The sequence below is a fragment of the Rattus norvegicus genome, chromosome 3 (genome assembly GCF_021556685.1).
Source record: "Rattus norvegicus strain SHRSP/BbbUtx chromosome 3, alternate assembly SHRSP_T2T, whole genome shotgun sequence".
Lineage (NCBI taxonomy): Eukaryota > Metazoa > Chordata > Mammalia > Rodentia > Muridae > Rattus > Rattus norvegicus.
The window spans coordinates 96,224,526-96,247,064 of record NC_141536.1 but is presented as its reverse complement, the minus strand read 5'-3'; the positions used below and the strand labels follow the sequence as shown (position 1 = coordinate 96,247,064).

Below are 22,539 nucleotides of genomic sequence, written 5' to 3'. Positions count from 1 at the left end.
ATTGGTTAGGAAACAGCTCACTTCAGATGGCCCTGAGATGGTTTGACTCTGCTCCCCCTAGTTTATTCTCTTCCAACAGGCTAGCCTAGTCTTTCTCACATGACAACTGGCAACATTTTCAGTGAGCAAGCCAAAGCATGTGTGAGTTCTTGGGACCTAGGCCAGTGATCAGCATACGGTCTCTTCAGTGATGTTTTATTTGTCTAAGCAATTAAAGAGACTAGCCCAGACTGAGGAGATAAGAAAGTGGATTGCTCTCATGAAGAGCTGGAAAAGTGGATTATAAAGGGGATATCAGCATATGAAAGAGAATAGCCACACTCTTCTTGGGTGCTCTCTCCTAGCGCACCAAGATTGCTTGCCAAAGAGGAAGCATAGTGCATAGCAGTTTTATCCATGAGAATTTTGACTTTCTCTCTACATCTTTACAAATCATCTTCCCAAACCAAACACATTTTTACAAAATCATTATTTTCTTAAACCAAAAAATAGTCAGAAAACTGAAGACAGTGTAACACTAGGTTTTTAGCTAAAGTGAACTGAACTTAAACAACCACATACAAATCCATATCTTCAGAGATAGATTAAAAAGTTAGGCAATTCTTGAATTAATTAAGAATGAATGGGCCAAAATCAAAATGAATTCTTTTTGGCCAACATCGTAACTGAACGTGTTTTCCCTGTGCCCGGGTTCTTACCATTTTTCTTGCCAGAACTAGTTAGCTAAGCTAGTGTTTGACTTCATATGTTTTAAATTATTACATTGATTGTAAAGCATCACATGATTTCTCTGAACCAAACAACAGCAGAGAAATGACTCCTCTGATCACCTTTTGGGACAGGAGCTGGAGAAGGAAAGGAACAATGAGGTTTGTTCTGAATGTGGTCCAGAGACACCAAACCACTCAGCGCATTCTGTCTGCAAACAGTTGCTTGGAGATGTGGAATGTAGAACAACTTAGAAAAATGGATCTGGATAACTGAAAGTCCTACTTGAACTTTTAAATTATGTTTGGTTTTTTGTGAGTTTCAGTTTGTTTCTAAGTAAAAACTGAAATCCTAAGGAAAAAAAATGATCCAATGGCTTCCAAAAAATACCTAAAGTATAATATTTGCATCGTCTCAGTATTTTTGCTTTCTCAGAGTTTTTGGCTTCTTTACATGATTTCTTATAGAAATCATTTAGGGTAGACAAACTTGATTATGCCTTGCTGCATTAGACAGAAACATGAAGCATAAGGTTTTCGAGGACAACCACTCCTGGATGAAGAACCTGGACTTGAACTTACATCTCTGCCTATATGTTTAACACACCATTATGAGTCAACACTGGAGTTACTAACGTCCACAATACGTGAAGTGATAGGTTATTTATAGATATTATCATATTTTACAAACTCTTCAAGGACAGTAACTGAATATTTTTAATATTCATGTATTTATTCTCAGAACATACAAACTTATCTTCTCAGAGAATAGAAAACAAATTTTACTGACTTAAACTCCAAGGGGCAGGGAGAGGAGGGATGTCCAGAGTGCACAGCACCCGTGGCACAGAGGTTGTGTGGTACAGGGCTGCGCAGTTCTAAGGGTGCTCAACCTGCTTTAAACTCCGAATGGGAAACCAGTTGTCAGAGTGACAGAGTCCAAGGTCCACAATCCTCATGATGCCAGATCCCCTGGGTCACTCAGGGCAACTAATGCTATACAGTCACACAGGTGTGCTAAGGAAGTCCCCTCCAGGTGACCAGGTAGTAACTGAATTTTAAACTTCTTTGTCACTCAAAACTTAAGACATCTTTGTGCATGATAGACACAAGAGCAATCTGCTCTAGAAAAGCCATGAAGTATGCAGTAAGCCAAAGCAGGCATCCAAAGCCAACGGCTTTTCGTAGTTTTTAAATAATGAATCCCTGACTTGTTTTCATTCTAGCAGATAAACACAGATAGGCTGTGTCATTGTGAGTCTTCCATTTTGAATCATGAAGAGTCTTTTAATACCAAAGTTTGATCTTTTCTTTAACAAATAGAAAAGGTAAATGTTCTTTTCAGTATGTTTGCAATGATCTGGAAAATTACTTTCCTGGTAAGGGTTCAACTTGATCAGGATGAGAAGACACATCTTAAATGACACACAGATGTGGCCTCACTCACTTCTTTCTCTGGGCCAGAAGTCACATGCTTCCATAAGGAAATATTTAGAAAGGAATTTTTTTATTCTGAATGATTTATGTGAAACAAAATTGGGTTTTATATATGACAGGAGTATATTTAGCTTTTAGATCAGTGGTGAAATATTGTCAGACTCTATGAGCTATTTTCTTTTATAAGATTGTATTAAAACATAACAACACAAAAGGAGATATTATTTGGTATGTTCATATGCAAAGATATCAACTTTTTTAAACTAGCATTTGAATCAGTAGGTTCATTTTGGCAAAATTCAAAAGAATTTAGCCACTGTTATTCTCTTGAGAACAACTTTGTGTTCTTGTTCTATCTTTTGGAGTTCGTAAACTTGTAGCTGAAGTGACTACTTCTCTTTTGTGTAGGTCGCCTTGTTGCCTGGTCTTTCTTGACCTGCTGAGATAACGTTTCTAAAATGACTTGTTCAGTTTAGGAACATTCTTCTCAAAGTTAAAATGTTGCTCCATCAGAACAGAGATAGTGAGGTGGCTGTCTGTCCGGCTCCCATTCTCAGAGCCATAGCAGTACATTGAGCTCCACAGAGACAGCGCCAGGGCAAGCTAGAGCTGGACAGGTTCCGGGCAACTCTGCCTCACGAAGGAAAATCAACTAAAAATGGACAAAGGAGATCCTAAGAAGCTGAGAGGCAAAATGTCCTCATATGCATTCTTTGTGCAAACCTGCCTGGGAGGAGCACAAGAAGCACGCGGATGTTTCTGTCAACTTCTCAGAATTCTCCAAGAAGTGCTCAGAGAGGTGGAAGATTTGAAGATATGGCAAAGGCTGACGAGGCTTGTTACAAAAGAGAAATGAAAACCTACATGCCCCCCCCCAGAGGGGAGACCAAAAAGAAGTTCAAAGACCCCAATGTACCGAAGAGACCTCCTTCAGCCTTCTTGTTCTGTTCTGAGTACCGCCCAAAAATTAAAGGCAAGCACTCTGGCTTATCCATTGGTGATGTTGCAAAGAAACTAGGAGAGATGTGGAACAACACTGCTGTGGATGACAAGCAGCCCTATGAGAAGACGGCCGCCACGCTGAAGGAGAAGTACAAGAAGGATATTGCTGCCTACAGAGCTAAAGGAAAACCTGATGCAGTCAAAAAGGGGGTGGTCAAGGCTGAAAAGGACAAGAAAAAGAAAGGAGAGAAAGAGAAGGAGGATAAAGAGGGTGAGGAAGGGGAGAAAAAGAGAAAGAAGATGATGAATGAGTTGATTCTAGCAGGGTTTTTTTTTTCTGGTTTATAAAGCATTTAGCGTCTCTGTACACAATTCACTCCTTAAAAAAAAGAAGAATGAAATGTAAGTCTGTATGATTTGTTTTTAAACTGTACAATGTCTTTTTTGTATAGTTAATACACTACTAAATGTGTCTTTAGCTAGCCCTGTCCTGGTGGCATTTTCAATAGTCACTAACCTTGCCTGGTATAGTCTGGGGGCTGTAAATTGGCATGGAATTTAAAGCAAGTTCTTGTTGGAGCACAGCACAAATTAGTTATATATGGGGACAGTAGCTTGGTTTTTGTTTTGTTTTGTTTGGGTTTTTTTCTTTCATCTTCAGTTGTCTTTGATGCAGCTTTTACAAAGATAATTGTTCCGTTAGCTGAATATCACTCTGTAGATGCAAAAAATAACTTGTGACTATTTTGTTGACATTCTGAATGCTTCTAGGTAATTTTTATGAAAAATAAATGTTGCTCCGTTTAAAGAGTCAGTCACTACTAATTTGAGTTATCTTCCAACACTGGGAAATAAGAATTGACCTTTGCATATGTGAGCACATAAACACCTAAGACTGGATTGCTCTAAATGGACCCCTGAAATGAGGGGGACTTTCTGTGTTTTGGATTTGTAACAAACGAGTCAAAGATCGAGTATCATCTTTATCACATATTTTTTGTCTTATACTTTTATAACTTTGTATTTCAATATCTCTATCTTCAAGCTAAAGACAAGTTTAACAAATTCTAAGTGGCATCATAAAAAAATAACATACAGAAAATAATTGAGAGTAGTTTATACATAAAATTATAAGAATTGATATAAAACCTGTGGCCCAGTGGATAAGACACCCACAAGGCATATGTGAAGAGCAGAGTTTGAATCTCCACATTGCATCTGTCCTGTAATTTCAGCACTGATAAAACATACAGGACATCCTCCAATCAACCTACTAACCATTTTGGCTAGTTCTAGGGTCAATCAAAAAATGCTGCCTCAATAAATAGAGTGGAGAGCAATGGAGAGAAACCTCGATGCTAGCTTCAGGATGCTACACATGTGCACATGCTCACATATACTCACACATAACATGTACCCACATGCATGCAAACATGCACACAACCACATGCAGACTTGTGCAAAAAATAACTATACTTAATAACTATACTTAAGTGTACAATGACCACGTGAAACTGGTGACTACTACATTACACAACAAAAAACCGACATGTTTGTCAATGCAAAAGGCCTTAATAGCCACTGTTCTAGACCATTTGTGGAGAAAACCAATCTAAGTGAATATTTTTCTCGCTAATACTAATATCCATCCAAGTATGGATATTTCATCACACTTTATTCTTTTATTCTATAAGTAATCAGTGAGACAATGATCTAAAATGGAATGAGTAAATGCAAAATTTTCCCAAGAGAATGTCATTAGTTCCTTCAAGCAGAAAACCAGGCTCTAAACATAAGTACAGAATCAACCAATGTAAACTGACTTACCACAAGGAATCACAAAATCAATTAAAAACCCTATTCACAAAAATAAAAATTAACTTTTGTTTTGCCTCTCAAATTGTAATATGTTCACCATATTCCCTTAATACATGGAACAATTAATACTTTTCTCACTTAATTTACCATTTCCTCTCATAGTCCCACCCTCATTCATTGCCTCAACATCTACATGTATGAACTGTCTCATTAAAGTTTCAAGAAACTATGGCTTGGCATGTTCCCACATTAAAATTAATGTGTGTATGTGTGTGTGTGTGTGTGTGTGTGTGTGTGTGTGTGTGTGTGTGTGTGTGTGTGTGTGTTTGTGTGCAGCACCACTAGAGCGATACAAGTTTCTTCAGTTTGGACCATACTATCCCCAGTGTGAATAATCCTTCGGCACAACAGTGAGTCCAAGAATCCTTCATTTGACATTTAAGACTGTTGATGACAAAAGTCAGTTATCCTGCCAACCTGGCCTACCTCTCCCACTCTACCAATCTGCTGTAGCCAAGGTTTTATCATCCTGTAAACTATGCATTTCTCAGACCTATCATCTCAGTCACCTCTTTACATCCTCCTATTTCATGTAACCCAAGTCTTATCCATAGTCCACTACCCAGTTTAAACCTGCCTCTGCGGTTGGCTTCCCTGTCTACAACTGCTATAATCTGTGCCCTACCATTGAGCATTAGTCTTCACGTCTTCAACTGCAGTAGGCTTGAAATGCATCACGTTATTGTAAGCAGCCTTTAATCCCTAATTCCCCTCAGTACTGACATAAGGGAATAGATATTTTTAAGTTTGCTGATTTTTAACTTCTGTCTTTTGGATATTTGACATACTGATTTTTTTTAAACTAGGCAACATTATCTTTAACTCCTTCTCATTTCTCCTTACAGGTTCAGCTTCTGCACTGTATCAAGCAAACAGTCACAGGAGGTGACTCTGAAATCGTAGATGGGTTTAATGTGTGCCAAAAACTCAAGGAGAAGAACCCCCAGGCTTTTTCTATTCTCTCCTCCACCTTTGTGGATTTTACAGACATTGGAGTGGATTACTGTGATTTCTCTGTGCAGTCTAAACACAAGATTATAGAGTGAGCAGTCTTATAAATCCCCTGTCATTGGAACAATTGGGTTAAACAGTTAAGCTGTGACTTAATAAGTTGCTAGAAGAGAAAAGAAAATAGGTTTTGCTTTTTGAAAAAAGTTAAAATTTGTTCATAATCAGTGTTAGATTTTTCTGGTAACTAAGAATTCATGCATACTCCACTTTTAAAGTCTGAACTCTGCCTTGTTATAATCAATGTGATTAGAGGTCTTAGCACCTTTACAGATGAAAGGGAATGAATATGTTTGAAAATGGATGCAGGAGTTAAGTCCTGCCAGCCAGAAGCTGTTGCTTTTCCTTCTTACCTTTGTCATTTTGTCTTGGCCTCATTTTCAGAGATACTTCTCACAAGTCCCAAAATTTTCAACATCCTTCAGGCTAGCAAAGATAGCATTTGTTTTGTAAAAATTGTGGCCCAGCTGGATGACTCCCCGCCCAGTCATGTCTAGGTCGGTCCGTTAGAACATCACTACAATGACCATACTGGAAGATTTCACAGTGCTGCTAGTTAACCACAGCTGGATCCCATGTGCATCTCCGGAGCAGAATCTGTCTCATTTTAGCCACATGATCTAAAAATAAAACATCTCTCATAAAGTGCTAAGTCAGCAGAAATCATATTTATGTCCTACAACACTACTTTATGATACTGCTTTTCTTAAACCTTATTGAGAGTACATGATGAGACATATCATACGTTTCTTGACTGAGTTGGTCCTCATTCTTAATTAGAATATTTGCTTTTTTTTCCTTTTCTTCTTTACATATTCAATTAACTTCTCTTTCCACACATAGGCTTCATTTTTTCAGTCAGCACGTGTTTATGGGGACCCAGGTACTGCTTAGTATTTGGGATGCACCAAAGAAAAAAGGAAGAACCCTACATTTATAGAGCTTAGATTTAGAAGAAGGGGATGTTAAATTTTTTCAGCTAAATTATAATCTATGTTTGAAAAGAACATTGTAACTGGGAAAGGGAATAACAATCAAAATGTAAATAAGAAATACCCAAGTTAATAAAGATGAAAATAAATAAATAAATAAATAAATAAATAAGAACATTGCATGTTCTAAAATGAAAGCAGAGTTGATGATACACGAGATGTGTAGCTCTAGAGACTTGCTAAGGATAAAACTTGCAGGGTCAACCTCCCTGAATGAGAATTCAGCAAACCGCTGAACAGATACAATCTATGTGTAGAAATAGATGGGTTTTTGGATAAGTTGGATAGGAAAAGTGAAGAAAAAATAAGTTTCAGGAATAAATTTTAGATAAACATAATTCTAAAGGGGGATAACATTTGAAATATAAGTAAATGAAATAACCAATAAAAATAACCAACCCTGCCCCCAAAAAACCTAAGTTATTCTGTGGAAACTGTGAGGTGAGGAGTTTTCCCCTTTGAATGTACATCTCTATACAACTCTGTTGTTTTCACCCCTGAGATCCTCACACCTCACCCATCTGACAGGCATGGACCTTTGCACCTAGCAGATCAAGAATCTTAGTTATAACTTGACAGTTAAATTCAAACACTACTTTTTGCAAATGCTATTTGGGTTTTTAGCTTAATATAAGCAAACACAATATGCATACTGTGAACATGTATCTAAGCCACATATACCCATTATATTTAATTTGTATCTTTTTAAGTGTGCTATATTTCAAACATATCTTCCAAAGGAAATTGACACTTATTAGATGTTAATTTTGCCTTTTAAATAAAATAGGTTGGATGATAAAGGCCAAGTGGTTCGCATCAACTTCAACAACGCAACCAGAGATACAGTCTTCGATGTCCCCATTGAAAGAGTTCAGCCTTTCTACGCTGCTCTGAAGGAGTTTGTTGACCTGATGAACAGCAAAGAATACAAGTACACCTTCAAGATGAATCCAGGTCAGTGGAGCAAAATGACATCCAGATTGGTTCTACAGCAGACTACTAGTGAGCATCCGATTTGTCCCAATAGCAGGCTCTTGACAACTCCACTTCTAGGCTGCTAATTCCCCAGACTTAAAAATAGTCCTTTTTCCAAACTCCCATGGAAATCCTAGCACGTGGAATTTAAGAGCTTTCCATCTAAAACTCAATCAAAGCGAGGCCAGATGAAGCCTATGCTTAATATTAAAACTTTTTTACATTTTCTGCTCTGATAGCTTTTTGAAAACTCTTCTGTGTCACCTGTGTGATTTTCCTTATTTTATTAACTAAAGCCACCCTGTCTCAAATCTAAGAAAGAATGCTATCTTCCCTTACCCCAAATATTATATTATATTAAAGTTTCATGAGCACAACCTAGATTCTAAGAAATGGTATAGAAATTACAACATGAAGATTGCTCACACTCCTATAAAAGCATCAGTTCTCAAAATAGTGAAAATATAGAGTACAACTGAAGTTTATTTTAAGGTTTCTCTTGCTAAACAAAATTATCTTTGTAAGTCACACTCCAAAATACATGAGTAATGTTCACTGATAAAACTTAACTAGCAAAGATGCTAATAATAAAATAAAGCAGGACTCTGCCTATTCCAGGGACTGCAATGAATAAGCAAATACTGATATTTTTTCTGGACAATCTCTACTGATTAAAGTATCACCAAACTTGGACTATTTTCTCTTATTATTTGTTTTTTAATTCACAATAAAGTTGTGAATGTTTACTGTGTATATGTTTTGAGATGTTATACATATTATGGTGAAATTGAGTTAATTAATAATGTATCTTATTTTACATAACTATCAGTTTTCACAATGGGAACACATAAGATCTCCCTTCATAGTGATTACAGCACATCTTTATTGATTATGGACACCATGTTGAAAACTAGATATGAACACAGAGATTTGCATGTTATTTGCAATAAAAGGCATATGCTCTTTGCCACTAGTTTGGTCAATTTGAACTTTTTTATTGTTTTATTTTTAAGATTTTTATCTACCTTTTCATGTGTCTGTTTGCCTGATGCATTTCTGTTCACTAATCATTATATAATGCCCTCACAGTCCAGAAAAGAACATCCAATCTCCAGAGAGTGGAGTTACAGACAGTTGTGAGCCACAGTATGAGTGCTGGATATTGAATAAGGATCCTCTGGGACAGCAATACTCTTAATTGCCAAGACATCTCTTCAATCCCTGCACCTCTTTAACTCTTCCTACTCTCCCCCTTCTCTCCTCACTATGGCATAAAACTGAGCCTGAGCTTGGCTTCATTAATACTTCCTCTCTCATTCACCTAAGAAAATTGGACTACAGACACACACATACCAAACCTAATTGAGTTGTTTTTAGAAATTTTCTATGACATAATAAAGTGCATAAATAGAAGTAGATAACTTCATAAAGCCTTTGGCATACAGTCAAAGCAGATTTACTTTAGGACTAACACCATATAAAATAAAAACATCATGGGAAAAATACATACAAAAATAATAGCAGGAGTTGGAATCCAAATTTCACCATTTAGTGTCAGAGTAGCTTTGGGTATATGCTGCAATTTGAGTTTTCTCACATATGAGGAGCTTAAATTCTCAGTATTTCCTTTTGAAAAAATGTATATAAAATATGAGGAATATAGGCTATCAGCCAAATATTTCACTATCCTCACAGTTACTTAAAGCTCTTAAACTGGGACGGAATGTCTATTATTGAAAAATTTGCAAAAAATAGCACATAAAAGCCTTACCCAGAGAAAAATCATTTATAGAACAATGTCCATAAAAGTCCACCAATCTACAAAGTTTAAATGGTATGATGTATGTGGGGAGCCATTGCCTATGGTTGTGTTCTACAGACGACCCTGACAAGATCCCATGGAGAGTTTCAATCCAAAACTAAAGAGGTCACAAAAAAATCAAAGGTCAAGAATCTAGAAAAGGAACTGGATGTCATGGCGGTAGGCAGTGGTAGGGATGGGATAAAGTGGAGTGGGGATAGGAGGGTAATTAGAATGTGCTGTCATGGAACTGGATATAGATCTCTCCTGAGAGACACAGTCAGAATATGGCAAATACATAGGCGAATGCCAGCAGCAAACCATTGAACTGAGAACAGGACCCAGAAGGAATCCGAGAAAGTACTGAAAGAGCTGAAGGGGCTTGAGACCCCATATGAACAATGCCAACCAACCAGAGCTTCCAGGGACTAAGCCACTACCCAAAAACTATACATGGACTGACCCTGGGCTCCAACTGCATAGGCAGCAATGAATATCCTAGTAAGAGCACCAGTGGAAGGGGAAGCCCTGGGTCCTGCCAAGACTGGACCCCCCAGTGAATGGGATTCTTGGGGGGAGGGCAGTAATGGGGGAAGAAGGGGAGGGGGAGGGGTTAGGGGGATGTTGTCCTGGAAACCGGGAAAGGGAATAACATTTGAAATGTAAATAAGAAATACACAAGTTAATAAAGATGGGGGGGAAGAATGTGCTGTCATGATAGAACTGTTCATGAACAAAATTAATTAGTTAAAAAATTAAATGTGTGGTTATGTTTATAAAAGAAAGCATTCTTTTTTTTTACAATAACTGAGTAATGGTGACATCTTGCATACTGCATTTTCCTGTTATTTGGTTCCTTTGTGAATATAGTTCATTCTTACTAATTATAATTATTATGTTGGGCAGCAGATTTGAACATGGAGATTTTGTTATTTACAACCAAAGGCATAATTTCTACTTTGTAAATAATAACTTTTGTTTGTAAATCATATAAATACAAATTATTCATGTTAAAATATTCTCCTACCTAGGTGATGTGATTACCTTTGACAACTGGCGCTTGCTTCATGGACGTCGCAGCTATGAAGCAGGAACTGAGATATCCCGCCATCTGGAAGGCGCTTATGCTGACTGGGATGTAGTGATGTCAAGGCTTCGTATTCTGAGACAGAGAGTCATGAATGGGAACTGAATATCCTGGCCTTAAACTGTACTGCACGTCCAACGACTGAATGTTGTTATCTATAGCCTGGCTATTCCAATATCATGATCAATAGCATTCACATAATAATTTCTTTAAAACTGAACATGCAGCTTCTCTCATCAGAGTCTTCTTCCTTGTAATCTCATTCGATATCACTTATTAAACGTCATGGTAAGGAGCAGTCTCAAAGCATCCCTTCTGCCGCATGTGTTCTCTGACTTTGCATTAGTGAGTATTATCTAACAAACGTTTCTGGCAAATAAAACTTTTTTATGCATGAATAAAGCTTATGTTTCAAGTAGAAGATCTTAAAATACGCTCCTCCTCAGTTGCCTACATGGTCTCATTGTTCATGACTGCATATCATTAGCGCGCTTCAAAGGTGTTCATATTTTCGAAGATCTGGGGGGTTTTTTTCTATATCGCAGGATATTTTTGTACATGCTTAGAGACCTCATTCAGTTGATAATCCCAACATTGTTTGTCATCCTTAAATCATGAGAGTAAACCCAAGTATGACAAATTAAAAGAAAACTCTAGTCTTTCTAAATTTGTCTTGTCTAAAAAATATGTTCCCATAGACTGCCAGCATTGCTCTCACCTAAGGACGAACCACTCCTCCTCATTCCTTGTCTTCAACTCATGCATTTGTAAATGATGCTGGCAACCTACATGAACAGACAACATTGTCTCCTTGCCTCTGGACAGCCTTACCAGCTGGTCTCATCTTTCTGCATGGCCACACCCCTAGTGATGGAACTCAGGTATCATAGCACAACGTGAAGTTGTAGTCTGTTGAGCCTCCCATACCAATGAGAAAAGAAGCTTTGGAATTCCAGTTTGCTGAGATTCTGGTAGTACCTTCATATTTCATGTTGTAGACATTTGAAACTGTGTAAACTTTATTTTTCTAGAAATCCTTAACTTCAGTTAGCATGCAAAGGAGGGGCTTTCACTGTGGTAACATCATCTTAATACATGGTTATCCTTACCTGCTTTCCTCAATGTCTTGTCTCATCTCTATCCTGATGTTTAAGGTTCTTAGCACTACGCTAAGAATGGCAAGAGTGATCACACACCTCATTTCTGACTTTAGAGGGAAATCTCTGTCTTTCTTCATTAAGTATGATGTCATTTCCAGGTTCATCATATCTAGCCTTTAATATGTAAAGACATTTTTCTTCTCCTAATTCTTCCAACATTTTATCCTGAGGGGAAACATGGGCTTTTTCTAACTATATTAAGATGACCATGTAATTTCTGCCATAACTCATATGTGTGCTGTGTTAACATTTATCAATTGTATATGTTGTAGCATCGTGGTATCCCACAATAAAACCAATTTGTCCTCATGTATGATCTTTTTTAAAGTTCTTGAATTCAGTTTACAAAAAAATTATTAATACATCACATCTATGTTCACCAGGAAAATTAGTCTGTAGTTTTTTATTTTTGGCTTATTTGTCTATTCTTATAGTATCTTGTTTTGGTATTAGGAAAATACTGGCTTAGCAAGAGTTTGTTAGCATGTATTCCCCTTCTAATTTGTCTAGTCTAAGAGATACTAGTGTTTGCCCCTTTCACTGGTTTGGTAGAATTCAGCAGAGCCTCCTTCTAGCCCTAGGCTCATCTTCATAGGGACACTTGCTATTACAATTTCATCCTTTTACTTTCTGTCAATTAGTGTAAGATCTTCATATTTGCATGCAGCATAGCGTTAGAATCCTACCATGTGTGGACATGTGCAAAGTGGCTATAAAATCACCACCTGAAGTGCATGTGCCTAGTGACATCACAATGGCTGTCTGGAACATAAGTGGAGTTGCTGATGGCCATTCTGATCATGGGACATTTCTGTGTGTAGGGGAATCAGTAACATCTCCTTCTCTGGGGAGGTCTATAGAAGTGGATTACTTGTAAAAAGCTCCTGGTACTTTCTTTGGAGTAAACAATGGTGAACACTATAAACAGTAGGGAGGCATGCATGTAGTTTATGGAACAATTTAGATCCAAGCGCAGTAATCCCCTTCTTCCACAGAGCAGACTACATGTGACCATGATGGCACTCCACATGGCATGTGAAGGCGGTGCCTGGCATTCTTGCTCTTTCTGTCCATCTGCAAACCTCTGCCAAGTGAGTGTTCCAGTGGCCCTTCATCTGCAGTGGTCCTTTGTGAGTTTTTCTACCCTATCTTCACTATGACATGACTACTACACTGCTCTTTTAAAGTTACATAATCAATGGTAACTGATAAGTGAAAGCAAATAACATAATATTGTCTTACCTAAGAAAATGTAGATTGGGTTATGATTTTGTTCCTTTGGTATTTAATTGCTATGGAAATTCCTACCACTATGGGTATGGATTCTTCAAAATGGATATCAGGTCTAGTTTTGATTCTTGGAAAGAAGGAGGATTAGTCTCCACCATCAATACTTTGGATTGTGACCTGAAATAAGGTCGACTGTTTAGACATCAGTAACTGATAGCTATCCCAAGCAATTTCAATGTCATTCTAGTGCATCCAACATGTTAAATGCACAACCTGAAATATGAAAGCAATTTTGTACATGGGGTAGAATAGAAATGGGGAAAATAGTCTCTTATCATGTGCATATTTTGATCCATTCTTTTCTTCATCTGCCTTTGCCCCACCAGTGGACTGAGTGTGAGATCTTCCCATGTATGACATATTTCAAATCAGCTATGGTGGCAAGAATTGCCATTTTTATAGATGTGTTAAACAGGGAATAAGACTTAGGTGTCCTAAAATAAAATGGTACATTCATGTTTATTGACTCTTCTGCACCTGTGGCCCCATCATCAAATGTGAGTCTCTGCACCACTATCCCATAGCAACTCTTGCAGTAAAATGTACAACTTGACGTGAACCTACTGAAAGGCAAACCTTGTGATTTATACCTGTGCAAACATACAAATCTTCTGCAGCTGGACCAGCACACTGACTTTCTTGGGGAAACCAGAGTGATAACTAGGTTCATTAAGCATCTGTGACAGTGGTGACATCTTTTTCAGTGTGGCTTCCTGAGAATGGAAAGTTTAACTCAGGCTTTCATTTATCCTAAACATAAATATTCCCTGAGTACATTTTTGCCCTTACTGCTAATGTCTTCTCACTAAACTCATTTCAATTATCTGAGAACATTTACAACCAATTGTCTTTCTGGCCACACCACAGAATGAACACTTGGAAACATCACATTCTTCAAGAATAGAAAGTCAGGAAAATTCATTCTCTTCTACTTCACAACTATAAATTTTGGATGAGTCCTACATGAAAAAGGTCTGCATCTAAAAAATGGTGCCCTGCTTGTTTATTTGGTGATTCCTTGGTGAATTTGGGCTGTGTATCATGTACGCCATGCACTGTGACTGTGATGTTTCAAATGTCTCTATGTTTGCCGGGGGTGGAGGAGGGAACAGAATTAATTATGCAGAAATCTTTTGAATAATACAGTTGTGCCAAGTGCTTCCAAGAAAGACTTAGTTTATAAGGAAAACATGTGGTAGGCAAGAGGCTGAAGAAAATATGTTTAATGGGACTGGCACAGTGATCTGTTTGCCAGTCCTGATTATATAGAATAAGGTAGACTCTCTGGGTCATCTCTTTGCTATTGGAGAACCACAGAAAAACAAGAGAAATCTTGGCTGAATGAAGCAAGAGTGGACACTGCATGTGTGTGAAACATTTCTGAGATGTTTTAGGCAGGAGAGAATGGTTCCTTTGGACCAAGGTATGATACCAACGTGTGGTCCATGGACTACCTGTGAGCAAAATCATACCATAATAAGTTACAAATGTAAAGTATACATTTAAGTCTACCTCAGAAGCTCTAAAATAATCTCATTTGATGTTAATGATATTGCTACTTATACTCTAGGAAAAAGTGAGCTAAAGGTGGTTTAAGACAACTTTTTAAGAAATAAATCAGTTGGAGTGCTGTTTCATTGTTTGTAGAAACAGTAAACAAATTCCAGATATAGAGGGAAATTTCTGAAAGCTTAGCCTTTGGTGATTGTCAGTCAAAACTCCCATCATAACAATTATAAATGATAATAAAGGTGCTTCCCCAAAAAGACTTCGCCTTTATTTGTACTGAAAAGTTTAGTTAAATGCTTCTGTTATGTTGACAGTCTAAAGCAATAGATATTTTTCTCCCTTAATGATATCTGACAGTTCCATCTGCTCACTTTTTCCCAAACCTTTAAAACTAATTTAGAATTAGGCAAAAATAACTACAACTTTAGTACAAGTGGAATTCCCCGTCAGCTCAGATTACACACATTGTGCATTGGCTCCTGGCCATTGGTGTTGGAGAAATGTTGGGAAGTGGGTGTGTGGAGAGTAAGTCCACAGCAGTACCTCCTAGAAGAGCTTTTTTAATTTGGGGCTTCTGTCTGGGTCTTGGGCTGTTTTAGGCACAAGGCTTACTTCTGAGGAAAAATGAGAACAGTCCCTGCCAAGACTAGCCACAGTGATTATCAGTAGCAGAATATGCTGAGCTTCTGTGTACAGAATAAAAAAAATAATGAGTTCATTCATGGTGAGCGTATAAAAACTAGCTAGCGTAAGAAACAACTCCTGCTCTGTAAATGATTTTTTTCCTTATTTACCAGGAGCATTGCAGATGAATAAAAGTCCTCTCTCATTGAGATACAGTTCTCCACACAGAATGAAAATAATGTCTCCTCGACTCGGCTGGTTGCACAAACTTTGGCTTTTTCAAACATGCGTTACAAAAATAAGCAGATTTTCCAAAAAAAAAACTTTGGAAGGTTTAAGGTTTGGGGAAGGGGTCCTGCTTGTGTTTACTTTGTATCAGGCATTCCATTGCCTAGTCCTAGCTGTCCTGACACTTTCTTTGTAAACCAGGTTGGCCTTGAACTCACAGAGATTATCTGGAATCTGCCTCCCATGTGCTGGACTTAAAGGGATGTGATAAATTATTTCTCTGCTGCTGATGAAATGAGCTCATTCAAGACAGATTAGATTGTATTAAACACAGGACTACAGGGAAAGTGATCTCAGGGGAGCTCACTGGACCCAAGAAAGGAGGCCAGGGAAGTTGCCATGGGAGGGGAGAGAGAAGAAAGGGAGAAGAGCAAAAAAAAAAAAATGCATGGAGAGAGAAGAGAGATAGAGGGGTGGAGAGCCCAGGAGAAAATGTCTGGATTCTAAAGGAAAGAGCCTTTAAGGTAGGGCAGCCCAGCTCCTGGACTAGCAAGTTAACGGTTAGGGGCAGGGTATCCAGGAAGAATCTGGAGGCCATATCTGCTTTGGTGTGTAAAATATGCATCTCAGTCCCTTGCTCATGGGTCTGAAACCAAATAACATGAACCACAACACCCAGTGGATTACAAGATTTATTTTTTAAGCTGTATAAAGGAGAAAAACATGAAATTAGTTGTTTGGGTTGGTGTTGGTGTGTGGTGTGTGTGTGTGTGGTGTGCATGTGGTGTGTGGTGTGTGGTGTGTGCGTGTGTGCGTGTGTGCGTGTGTGCGTGTGTGCGTGTGTGCCTGTATGGTGGTTTGAATGTGTTTGGATGCTTGGTCACATGGAGTAACACTATTAGTCTTATTGGAGGTCTTATTGGAAAAGTGTTAGAAGTGTGTCACTGAGAAAGAACTGGAAGAGCTTGAAGGGGCTCGAGACCCCATATGTACAACAATGCCAAGCAACCAGAGCTTCCAGGGACTAAGCCACTACCTAAAGACTATACATGGACTGACCCTGGACTCTGACCTCATAGGTAGCAATGAATATCCTAGTAAGAGCACCAGTGGAAGGGGAAGCCCTGGGTCCTGCTAAGACTGAACCCCCAGTGAACTAGATTGTTGGGGGGAGGGCGGCAATGGGGGGAGGATGGGGAGGGTAACACCCATAAAGAAGGGGAGGGAGGAGGGGGATGTTTGCCCGGAAACCGGGAAAGGGAATAACACTCGAAATGTATATAAGAAATACTCAAGTTAATAAAAAAAAAAAAAAAGTGTGTCACTGTGTACGTAGGCTTTGAGGGCTCCTAGTGCTCAGACTCCACCCAGCGTGGAATGCAGTCCCCCTTCTGCCTGCACATGTAAAGGACCAGATGTCCCTTGCTTCTGCCTTCCAATTAAGCTGCAGAACTCTGGGATCCTCCAGCACCAAGACTGCCTGCATGCTGCCTTGCTTCCCACCATGATGATAATAGACTAAACCTCTGAAAACTGTAAACCAGAACCAATTAAATATTTTCCTTTTTAAGACTTGGCTTCATCATGGTGTCTGTCTGTTCACAGCCATAGAACACTAAGACAGTTTGGTTTGGGTTGGGTTGGTTTGGTTTGGGTTGGGTTGGGTTGGGTTGGGTTGGGTTGGTTTGGGTTGGGTTGGTTTGTGTTGGGTTGGGTTGGGTTGGGTTGGGTTGTTTTGGGTTGGGTTGGTTTGGTTGGGTTGGTTTGGTTGGGTTGGGTTGGTTTGGTTTGGGTTAGGTTGGGTTGGGTTAGGTTGGGTTGGGTTGGGTTGGGTTGGGTTGGGTTGGGTGGGGTTGGGTTGGGTTGGGTTGGGTTAGGTTGGGTTGGGTTAGGTTGGGTTGGGTTGGGTTGGGTTGGGTTTGTTTGCTTTTGTTTCCTGAGAACTTATGAAGATCTTTGTAGAAAGAGTTGACAGTCTTTTCAAAGGCGATCTGATCTCAGTTACCTATGAGAATCTTGTATGTCTCCATCTCCTAAGGAGACTGCACGGTACACATATGAAAGGTGACATATTTTAACATACCATTCCTCCAGTTTTTATCTGCCTGAAAAAAATCTACTTCTCTCTCACATTTGAAAAAAAATTTAATATGAAATTCCAGCTTGGTGGGAATTTTGTTTCTTAATTTTCAGACTATGGAATTTGAGGTTTTGTTTCAATGTTTAAATATTTTACTAGAGTAAAATACTACTCTCTTCATTTGCTTGCACAGATTATGAAATCTAGTGGAAACCTTATCCTTACTTCTTTTTAGTGATGGTACATTTGCTCACTATTTTTTACTGTCATCATTTTTCTGAAGCTTGAATAGACTATGTCTAGATTTCTGTTTGATCCTAGTTTTGCAATCTATCCTATTTCATATTCTCTGAGCATCCTGCACCTTTGGCCTAATCTTTGACATTAATTTGAGAGCAATTGGTAATTATTGCATCAACCATTGCTTCAGTTTGTTTGGTGCTGTGTGGCACCAAAATATGAGGAATCTAGCATGGCTAGTGGCTGTTCCACATTCCTGTGTACTGTTTGGTATTTTTTCCTCGATCTAATTTTCACTTATAAGATTTCTACTGTCTTACTTCTACATCAGAGATCCTTTCCTCAGTCATGACCATTTCACTCACTAGCCTTTTGATTTCTGTTATGTAGTGATTTTTTAATTGGCTGTTTTATTTATTTACATTTCAAATGTTGTCCCCCTTCCAGGTCTCCTCTCCACAAACCCCCATCCCATCCTCCCTCTCCTTTGCCTCTAAGGGGTACTCCCCCACCCACCCACTCCTTCCTCTCACCCCTCTAGCATCCCCCTACACTGGAGCAACAAGCCTCCAAAGGACCAAGAGCCTCCCCTCCCACTGATACCAGATAAGGCCATCCTCTGCTATATATGTAGCTATAGCCATGGTTGGTGATTTAATCCCATGATTTTAGAGATTTCTTCTCCTGCCTTTTTATTTGATTCTAACCATGACTTTCTATCTTTCTGCTTATGTTTATTGCTGTGATAAAACACCATAGCCAAAAGCAATTTATGAAAGGGGGTTTATTCATCTTAAAACTCTCAGATCACACTTTATCACTCAAGGAAGTCAGAGCAGAAATTCAAGGTTGGAACCTGGAGCCAGGAACTGATGCATAGGCCATGGAGAAATGCTGCTTACTGCCTTGCCACCGTGGCTTGCTCAGCCTCTGTTTTATACATCCCATGACCACCTTCTCAAGAGCACTACTACCCACAATGCCTGGACACTCACACATCAATAACTAATTTAAAAATGGCCCACAGGTTTGTGTAAACGTATCTTTTCTTCACCTTAAGTAATTGTTGCATCTCTGGGGCTTACTGCCTCTCTCTGCTAACCTAGTCTCTAGCCTTAGTCCAATGTAAACAGCCTAGAATGTTTTTAAACTCTGAGACTTGCTGCTGAATCAGCTCACCCATCCTAGTTCTTTCCAAGCTCTAGCTGACTGGGTCAACACAGTTGTTCTGGCTCAAACTCTTCTTCAAGCTGACTGACTCAATCTGGCTTCTCTCCTAGCCTGAATTGCTTTGCTTGGCCTCAAACTAACTCCTGCAATATAATCTTCTGGCTTCTTCTCATTCTCTGGTTTATTCTTTTTTCACTTGTGTCTAGCTTGTTCTTTCTTTCAATCTGTCTCTGTAAAACTCTCTCTGCACTGTCCCTCAAGTAGTTTCCCTTACCTCTCTCTTGAAAGTTGGACATATCCTATTCTGTCAAATCTATCTCTGATTTATAACCTTGTCTGCTTCTCAATTAGATATCACTATCAAAAATGGGTACTTCCTTCTACAAATTTTACCTTAATTATTTGGAGTTAAAGGTGTGTACAAAAAGCATCTCTATACTCCAGACACAGGTATTAAAGGTGTGTACTAAGGACTGAGCCACACCACAACTAGAAACAGGTTTTTTTTTTCCAGTAAATAACAATTTTGGGTTTCATAGTGTGGTCAAATATCCTCCAACACGTTTGTTTGCCCACGGGCTAATTTCATGGGAATATTTTCTCAATTTAGGTTTTCTCTTTCAAATGGCTCTAGCTTACGTCAAATTGACATAAACTAACCAGCAAGTCATTCATTCATTCTTACATGATATTTATTTTTTTCTTCCATGTAGTGATCATAGGTTCAAAGATTTTTCTATTCTAATTATTCCAGCATTTCTTCTTTACACAATTGATTGTTCCTTAACTGCAGAGATGCTTTTTAGTTTTATGAAGTACCATTTTTCAATTGTTGGGCTTAATTCCTGGGTAATGAAGTTCTATTTTGAAAGTCCTTTAATACCACAGTTTCTTACAGGTTGCTCCCTATTCTTTCTTATAGACGTTTTAGTTTTTGGGGTTTCAAATTGATGTCCTTGTGTCACCTTGAGTTAATTTTTGTACACAGTGATAGATATGGTTATATTTTCATTCTTCTGTGTATAGACATCAAGTTTTTCCATTTTTGTTGAAAATGGCTTCTTTACTCCAGTGAATGTTTTTGGCATCTTTGTTGAATATCAGATGACTACAAGTACATACATTCTTCTACTTTGTTCCATTGGTCCACATTTCTGACTTTGTAACAACAGCATCATGCTGACTTTATTATGATAGCTTCATGATATACCTTGTAATCTGGGATGGTAATTTTGACAGTATTATCCATTTTGTTAGTTGTTTTTGGTATACAAGGTCATTTCTGGTTCCATATGACTTTTAGAATTTTCTTTCTATTTCTGTTAAGAACTGTATGGTAATTTTAAGATTGTATTGAATACATAAAGTTCTTCTGGAAGGATGGTCATTTACACAATATTAATGCTATTGATCCATGAACATGGTAGGGGGATCCTTCCATTTTCTTTTTTATTCTATTATTATTATTGTTGTTGTTGTTGTTGTTGTTGTTGTTATTTGGATTGGATATTTTATGTATTTACATTTAAAATTTTATCTCCTTTCCCCTCCTTTCCCATCCCCCTATCCCTTCCCCTGCTTCTATGAAGATGCTCCCACTCCCACCCACCAACTGCCACCTCAACACCCTGGCTTTCTCCTACACTGGGGAAATAAGCCTTCACAGGACCAAGGGTTTCGCCTCCTATTGATGTTAGACAATGCCATCCTCAGCTACATATGCAGCTGGAGTCATGGGTCCAACATATAACAAGGACTTCATGTACACATGTAGTACACTTTGGTTGGTGGTTTAGTCCCTAGGAGTTCTGAGGGGTCTGGATGGTTGATATTGTTTTTCCTATGGAGTTGCAAACCCCATCAACTCCTTTCACTAACTCCTCCATTGGAGTCCAATGGCTAGCTGTAAGCATCCTCATTTGTATCAGTAAGGCTCTGACAAAGCCTCTCAGGAAACATCCATATCAGGCTCCTGTCAGCAATCACTTCTTGACATCAGCAATAGTGACTGGGTTTGGTGGCTGCATATGGGATGGATCCCCAGGTGGGGCAGTCTCTGGATGACCTTTCCTTCAATCCATTCTCCACTCTTTGTCCCTGTATTTCCTCCCGTGAGTATCCTGTTTCCCCGTCTAAGAAAGACGGAAGCATCCACATTCTGGTCTTCCTTCTTGAGCTTCATATGGTCTGTTAATTGTTTCTTGAATATTCCAAGCTTTTGGGCTAATATCCACTTATCAGTGAGTGTATATCATGTGTGTTCTTTTGTGACTGGGTTACCTCACTCAGGATGGTGTTTTCTACTTTCATCCATTTGTCTAAGAATATCATGTAGTCATTGTTTTTAAAAGCTAAGTAGTACTCCATTGTGTAGATGTACCACATTTTCTGTATCCATTCCTCTGTTTAAGAACATCTGGGGCCTTTTCAGCTTCTGGCTATTATAAATAAGGTCACTATGAACATAGTGGAGCATGTGTCCTTGTTATATGTTAGAACATCTTTTTGGTGTATGTCTGGGAGTGGTATAGCTAAGTCTTCAGGTAGAACTATTTCCAATTTTCTTAGGAACCACCAAACTAATTTCCAGAGTGGTTGTACCAGCTTGTAATCCCACCAACAATGGAGGAGCGTTGCTCTTTCTCCACATCCTTGCCAGTATCTGCTGTCACCTGGGTTTTTAATTTTAGCCATTCTGGTTGGTGTGAGGTAGAATCTCAGGGTTGTTTTGATTTGCATTTCCCTGATGACTAAGGATGTTGAACATTTCTGTAGGTACTTCTCAGCCATTCACTATTCCTCAGTTGAGAATTCTTTGTTTAGGTCTGTACCCTATTTTTTTTTATTAACTTGAGTATTTCTTATATACATTTCGAGTGTTATTCCCTTTCCCGGTTTCCGGGCAAACATCCCCCTCCCCCCTCCCCTTCCTTATGGGTGTTCCCCTCCCAACCCTCCCCCCATTGCCACCCTCCCCCCATAGACTAGTTCACTGTGGGTTCAGTCTTAGCAGGACCCAGGGCTTCCCCTTCCACTGGTGCTCTTACTAGGGTATTCATTGCTACCTATGGGGTCAGAGTCCAGGGTCAGTCCATGTATAGTCTTTAGGTAGTGGCTTAGTCCCTGGAAGCTCTGGTTGCTTGGCATTGTTGTACTTTTGGGGTCTCGAGCCCCTTCAAGCTCTTCCAGTTCTTTCTCTGATTCCTTCAATAGGGGACCTATTCTCAGTTCAGTGGTTTGCTGCTGGCATTCGCCTCTATATTTGCTGTATTCTGGCTGTGTCTCTCAGGAGCGATCTACATCCGGCTCCTGTCAGTCTGCACTTCTTTGCTTCATCCATCTTGTATAATTGGGTGGCTGTATATGTATGGGCCACATGTGGGGCAGGCTCTGAATGGGTGTTCCTTCAGT

At 38.9% G+C, this 22,539-nt stretch overlaps 1 protein-coding gene across 9 annotated transcripts in view; it reads left to right on the top strand.

The window, feature by feature from the left end:
* The window catches only part of Bbox1 (gamma-butyrobetaine hydroxylase 1), a 49,165-nt gene extending 36,865 nt beyond the window's left edge, over positions 1 to 12,300 (top strand). For 6 of the 9 annotated variants that reach the window (NM_001429458.1, NM_001429457.1, NM_001429456.1 and 3 more), the window contains 3 exon segments: positions 5,810 to 6,006; positions 7,752 to 7,918; positions 10,772 to 12,300. In NM_001429458.1, the coding sequence (NP_001416387.1) occupies positions 5,810 to 6,006; positions 7,752 to 7,918; positions 10,772 to 10,932 (525 nt within the window). In that variant the 3' untranslated portion in view covers positions 10,933 to 12,300. 9 annotated transcript variants of the gene reach the window in all.
* Positions 12,301 to 22,539: the final 10,239 nt, after the last annotated feature.